Source organism: Myotis brandtii, unplaced genomic scaffold (genome assembly GCF_000412655.1).
Source record: "Myotis brandtii unplaced genomic scaffold, ASM41265v1 scaffold308, whole genome shotgun sequence".
NCBI lineage: Eukaryota > Metazoa > Chordata > Mammalia > Chiroptera > Vespertilionidae > Myotis > Myotis brandtii.
Window position 1 is genome coordinate 33,509 of NW_005361786.1, and position 6,932 is coordinate 40,440.

Consider the following 6,932-nt stretch of genomic DNA (forward strand, 5'->3'; position numbering starts at 1 on the left):
CAGCGCGGCCCGCGCGCTAATGAGCGAAACAACCTAACGGTGTGCCTGCCCTCCCTTCCCCCCAGACCATTAAAACATGGGAGATCGGTGGAGGATCCAGACTTCGGCTTCCCCGACATGGATGCTCGAAGGGAGGGGAGACGTGAAATCAACTCTCCTGATTGCTTTTGGGGGGGGGCGCAGAGAGAAGGGATCCCCCCCACCCCAATCCTGCTGCTTTAATTACAGATCATCGCGCACCCACCGCACTGCCTGGCCGGGCAGAGTTCAGCGGAGGGTTTTCTGCCTGCAGATGGAATGGCCTTTGGCCGCCCCCCTCCCCTCCTTTTTTTTTCTTTTTTTCTTTTTGGGAATCAATGTGTTTCCTATTACCCGGCCCTGCCGTGCCCGGCAGCCGGGCGCGCGGAGCAATGGGAGACGCCATGTTGGCTCAGCTCGCAGGACTCCTCGGACTATTGTTGCATTTCGCGTCTAACTGGCTTCTCTCACACCCCCGAGCGCCGAGAGGAGGAGGGGGGAGAGGGGCTGGGAGAAGAAATAAAGCGAGCTCAGATCGGAAGAAAAAAAAAAAAGCAGCAAGAAAAAGAGACACTTAAAGGGAAAGAGTCGCCATGTTTAGCAGCTTTTTTAAAGATCTCGTCAATTTCACACAGAACGCGCCCGCTCGGTTCCAGCCCTCGCCTTTTGTCCGATTCAGTCGCAGCAAAAGATCTTTTGTTCTAACTCAGCGTGAAAAGAAAAACTTTCTTTAAATGCAATAAACTTAAACCAAGCTCAAGAATCTAAACAGATCCTCCTCCGGGCCACTCTACACACAGACAAGAGGTTTTGTTTTAACCGTTTGAGAAATGGGGGGTCCTGTGTGGCTGCCTCGCAGACACCCCCCGTCTGCTGCGACTCAAGAGACCGAGAGAGGACACAACCCCAGCGCCTAGGACCCATGCTGGAAGCAGAATAAAACAGGCACCGTCTTTGGCTTTGAGAAATCATAAATTATCATTTAATGCCAATAATAATTTACAACAAATGGCTGTTTACAATAAGCTAACACAAAACAAGGCAGGAGCCGGGCCTGTGTGAGACTTTACTGGACCAGCTTCACAGGCTCGAATGGACAGCACTTGGTGCGAGAGGACAGAACCTCCACCCAAAAGGTCAGGGCTCTTCTGCCCTAAGAACATGCTTAGCGTCATGTATGTGCGGAGCTACCCAAGGAAGCTGAGGGTGCGCTGGGGAGCTGCCTAGATGCTCACATCACAGCAGAGTCCTGCTCTACATGCACCGCCTGGCACCTGAGTCTCCAAGTTTAATAGACTTTGCAAAATGACCCCTTTTCTTTCCCCTCCCCTCCCCACCCCGTTTTTAAATTAAACCACAACACAGGGAAACGGGGGGGTGGGGTGCTGGAGAGAGAGCCTCAACAAGAACAAAATTGCAAGCTCCCAGGAGCTGAGCTTTCTCCACACCGGGAAAGGGGGGTGGGGTGGGGAGGAGGGAAGAGACTCCCACACAAAATAGCCCCTACTTCCAACTCAGCACACCCTGTCAGTCAAGTTTCCTTCCTTCCTTCCTTCCTTCTCTCTCTCCCTCTCTCTCTCTCTCCTCTTTCTTAATTTGGCTCCTCAGGACCAAGGGTCCCAAGAGCAGTGCGTCCACACGGTCTGAAATGTCAGGATGTCCATGTGTTTTCAGGCACAGAACGCCAGTGGCCCTGTGTCAGGCCCTCACGGAAGCGGGGAGGGGACAGGACATAGACAGTAAAAGCAGACCCCTCAGCACAGCATTTAAAATCCTCTCAACAGCTACACTAGCTAAGAACCACAGAATATATATATATATTTTTTAAAATCACACCTACTTCAGGAAAAACTCCTTGCACACAGTCTCCTGCGTCAGAAATGTACAAAACACTATTTCTTTTTTCTGATCATAAAATAGATACTGATCTCCAGATTTCTAAGACTTTGCACAATACCTTCTCTTCCCTAAGCAGGCACTTAAGTGTGACAAATATAAGGGCCTTTATTTTTTTTTTCCTGGAAAATCCATTTTTAATTAAAAAGAGGATTAGGTGAAGGGGGGTGGTTTACCAAATCAGGATGGCACTTCCTAAAACTATAGATAAACCATTAACTTCAGCTTCCCCTCCCCCCCAACATTCCCAAATTAAGCAGGCAGTAACACTAGTCCACTTTGGAACAAACAGGATCGTCAACAAATGGACCCTCCAGCCCCACTGGGGACAGCTCTTAGGGGGGTCTTGTCCATGGCAAATCAGTGAGTGGGGACAGCCAAACAGGTTTCAGATATCAAATAATATTTTAATTTCTGAATACTTTCAAATTTTCCTTGGAATATAACACACAAAGACTCGACCAAACAGTTCAGTTATTATAACTTTTACAGTATACAGAAATGTTGCACTTTAAAAAAAAAACCTTCAGTTTTTTTTAAAACACAAACTGTAAACTCTAAGATACTGAATCAATCACATTATCTATAAGTGCCAACAGTGTTATTTTGTCATGCTGATTTCAATGGGTATTTTTTTTTAAAAAGGGAATATCAACAGTTATAATACAAAGGGTTTGCAAATATACAAACAGATAGAGGATTTTTCATAACAATTCAAGAACTTAGCGGGACCCAATTCAAATTACAAAAGTTCACTTTTTATTCAAAACCTCAGCATGTGTCTTGGACACATTCCTTGGCTGCCAATAAATTCCACAGTTCATTCTCTTTCTTAAAATATTTTTTAAAAAGCTAGGTTTGTCTTGGTGTCTTTTTTGGGGGGGTAGGGAGGGGGAGTTAAGTGTTGTATGTGGTTCTTGCAGATCTCAAATTAGCTCAACTTCACCTAAAATTTTTGGCCACCACCTCTAAGTGCGTTCCCATCAGCTCTGAATTTTCTTTTAAAAAGTTTTAATGTCTTCCTATGATATTTTCATGGACTCAGTTTTAATTCTTGCAGAACATATATTTTAAGGATACACAGTTTTTAAGAAGCCAAGATTATATCAAAACTTATTATAGAACCACAGAATAAACTGGTTTAGAACCAGGAAAATACAAAAAAAGAACAGCTAGAGGTACAGACACAGGACAATGAATAATTTGGAAAAAAAAGAAGACTTACTTTCTCCATTCTGCTAATTTTCTCCCAATCTCCTTAAATGCACTTTTAGCAATATTTTTCAAAAATTTACCAAAAAAAAAGAAAAAGACTAATTTCCTTTTTATACAAAAAAAAATTATAAGTAGCAAGTTGTTCTGACCGACACAGGAGTTGTTGTTTTTTTTAATGCATTCTGTAAAAGTTCATTTGACAGTCTCTTAATTTTTTGGAAATTCACAGTCCATAAAGTTCTTCCCCTCTCTTCTTTTTTTTTTTTTAGCAAACGTGTAACATCCTTTTATATCCTTTCTTAACAGAAGGAATTAAGCAAACAAACCAGTCTTTTGCCTTTTTGCTTTCTCTGCTTCACTCCCCCTTCTTACTTGGATTTTTTTTTTTTTATTGAATTGCCATATACGGCCAGTTAAAACTGCTGCCGGACAGTAACATATCCCGGATGAGGGTTTCGATGGGGGTTTTACCTACCAAACGGACGAAAAACAATTGCTCTATGACCGAGGAGGAGACGGTGCGCAGGGAAGGGAGACGAAGCAACAGCTTCCCGAATCGCGTTGGCTGGTTGGGGTACTGGCTCCTGACATATTCTTCCAAGGCGCACTGGGACTTTTCCTGCAAGCTCTCCACGTGGGCTACATCCGACAGACCACAGGCATCTGGAAGAAAGTTAAAAAAAAAAAAAAAAAGAGGAAAAAGGAAAATTCAGTCATCAGATGAAGAGGTTTGCAATGGGTCACATGAGGTGTGTATACATGGCCCAATCTCCAACTCCCTCAGAAATGCCTAGGACCGAAAACTTGGGGGGGAGGGAGGGAGGGGGAGCTGGAGCTGGTCTTGGGGTATCTGCTTAAAAAATAGACCCCAGTTCTGTAGCTCTCAGGGCTTCCCTGTCCCAGCCCCAGGCGAAGTGCACTGGGTGAAATCTGGCCCAAGTCAGTAAACAGAAAGACAAACAGATGAAACCAAAAGTGGCCCTGCTCCTCCCCTCCTCCTCTGTAAATAATAGTTAGGCTTATAATTATGGGGGGGGGGGGCGGCAGCCTGGCCCGGCGCGGAGGAATGGCGTCCACGACCCAGCCTCAGATTGTCCCCAAAGAGGGCGACTCATTTTTCTCCGGGCTTTGAAACTGATTTAAGTGGCCCTTTAAAGCTGATCTTGTCAGTTTAGCCCATTGAAGGGCAGCCATGCAAACTGTGATCTCTCTGTTCATTTGAGCTGTTTCTTTCCCCCCTTTCTTCTCTCTCCCCTTTTCTCTTACCCCCCTTTAGTTATTTTTTTTTTTAACAACTCAGGTCTCCCCAGAGAAACCCCCCCCCCCCCCCTTCCCCGTTATCTTCAGGAAAACACTTTTCTTTTCCTGATACGTAAAAAATACAACAAGTGCCTTTGAAATGAGAGGCTGCTCGGTGGAGGCGGTGCAGCCTGTGACCTGACCTCAGGGGGCTCCCCAGACAAGACTGGGGCTGACACGCACACATTGCGCATCTTAAAGCGGGGCTTGGAAATCAGCCCCTTCCACCCCAGGCCCCAGAACACACATGCGATGTGCTCCTGTGTGTCTCCGGGACTCTGCCTGCCTGCCTCCGCCCGGGGTAGGTGCCTGTGGTCAGGCATGAAAAGATGTGTTTGCAGAAGGCTCTTCCCTGAGCATCCGCACCTGTGGTCTCCCTGAGACTCAGATAACAGGGACCCTTATCTCTCGGTGGGGTGATGTGCGCTCCCCACACAGGCCTGGGCCTTTTGCAAATAGTAATAAATTCAACTGTTACGACAGTATCAGGCATTTCTCTCCTTGAAAGACCCAGGGAGAAGGCTGAGACTAACAATGATGGCCAGCGATTCACAGCCACCCCCACGGGCTGGGAATGTGGTTGGGTGTGGGGTCCCGGACTGGCTGAAGGAGGCTGTGGGGCAGGGGGCCATCCTGCTGGTAGGTTTGCATCAGGCAAACGGTCCCGTCCTGACAGGTCCCCCCCAAGGGAGAAGACTCCAGATTTGAGCCTCTGACACAGCCATCCCTTGCCCGGACACTGCCCTTTAATTGATCACCTAAGGACTTTTGAAGGCAGTGGGGGGGGGGGGGTTTATGAAAACAGCAGCGATATAGGAAAGACTCAGAACCTGCCATAGGTTGGGTCCCCAGCTTTCCTTCCCACAATGAGGAAGGGGCTGCGTCTTTTTGTCCGCCACGCTAGCCACAAGGCTCTCTCCTGTCCCGATTGGAGCTGAACACACAGTGGGGGACTAGGTTCCCACCCCAAACCCACGTCCAAGTGGTGGGTGTGCCCCATGGGGAACCCCTTCCCCGCCTCGGCCTTGACAAAGGGATCAGCTGATAACTTAGCCCAAGAAGGTGGAGGAGCCAGAAGGCTCAGGTGTGGCCCACAGTGCAAAGCCAGGCACTTGCAAAAATCATTTGGCCTCAAGAGTTCATTAATATGAGATCTATTGCTCACACAGGTTAAACTACATGCAAACTAATTAGATTTCATCATGCACTCGGTGATGGTTTTATATCGCCAGCAACATTCAGACGCTGGCAGCCCAGGTTGGCAGACACTTGGAGTTGTTTGGAAATTGCCTCAAGTGTTTGCCTGGCCAGGGCGGGAGCAAGAGGCCGGACTCCCCAGGCCCCGGCAGACACTCTGAAGAGTTATGATGGCCCCTTTCTCCCTCCTGCCCCTGCCTGGCGGCTCGCTCCCCTCCCCTCCCCTGGCCGTCTGCATTGTCTTCCTAAGAATCTGGTTTTCGAAATTGGTGCCCTCCAGTTGGCTCTGCCTGGAGCTCCAACTCCTACCTAGTTAACAGGCAAACTTTCCCCTGCGAGCGGCTGCCAGGACCGCCCCCAGGCCCAGGGGCATCTCGGGGAGGTGAAGCCAGGGTGACAGAGAGAACCGCTGGGGTTGACAAGACCCCACAGGCTCGGCTGGCCCAGGGGGCCTGGGCTAAGGGTGTGTGTGTGTGTGTGTGTGTGTGTGTGTGGCAGAAGCTCACACCCCAGCCTGGCAGGAGGGCAGCAGGCCCCGGAGGCCTCCCCTTGGCCCATTTGGAGAGTCTGTGTCTGCAGCATCCTGCCTGCAGCCCAGCCTTCCTCTCCTTCCCACACAGGCCTGCTGGGGCCCAGCAGCTACTCCAAGTTCTCATCCAAGTAGCACTCAACAGTCTGGCCTTTCCCGGGGGAGGCTGGTCCCTAACTCCGGGCGCGAGCAGGCCAGGCTCCTTCCTACCTGAGGTGAACAGGACTATGGCCTTGAGGCAGCTGTACTCGGCGGAGTCCACGTGCAGGGCCTTGAGCTTCTCCACTTGCTCCTGGAAGATGCGTATGTGGTCCATAAAGGCGACCACCCGGTCGGCGGACATGGGCGAGGCGTGCAGCCCGGCGGCGGCCAGGAGCGGGGCGACGTGGAGGGGCATGGAGCACTGGGCCGCGTTGAGCACGAACAGCTCGCTCCAGGTGAGGCGAAGCAGGGCCACCTGGTCGGTGATCTGCAGGTCGGGGAAGAAGGGGATGTTCCGGGCCCACTCGACGGCGCTGAAGAGCATCCGGGCGGCCAGTTCGCAAATGTTCTCGATGCCCATGATGTTGTTGGGCTGCATGCACTGGCTGCCGAAGCGGGACGTGGGGTAGGGCTCGGCGCGCAGCAACAGAGAGATATATCCCGACAGGTACGAGTGGCAGTTGAGGGGGTCCCCGTTGGTCAGCGCGAACTGCCCGTGGGTCGGCTGGGTGGGCGGCATCCTGCCCCTCTGGACCGCTGTGGGGGGACAGAAGACAGTGTCTGGTTAATGCCCGGC

General features: G+C 50.2%; 1 protein-coding gene across 4 annotated transcripts in view; it reads right to left on the reverse strand.

Moving 5' to 3' along the window:
- Window positions 1-2,300: 2,300 nt before the first annotated feature.
- The window catches only part of NR2F2 (nuclear receptor subfamily 2, group F, member 2), a 14,312-nt gene continuing 9,680 nt past the window's right edge, over window positions 2,301-6,932 (reverse strand). For all 4 annotated transcript variants that reach the window (XM_005869915.2, XM_014542630.1, XM_005869916.2 and 1 more), the window contains 2 exons: window positions 6,365-6,892; window positions 2,301-3,792 (listed from right to left, as the gene is read on the reverse strand). In XM_005869915.2, the coding sequence (XP_005869977.1) occupies window positions 3,518-3,792; window positions 6,365-6,892 (803 nt within the window). In that variant the 3' untranslated portion in view covers window positions 2,301-3,517. The remainder of the gene's footprint in view (window positions 3,793-6,364; window positions 6,893-6,932) is intronic.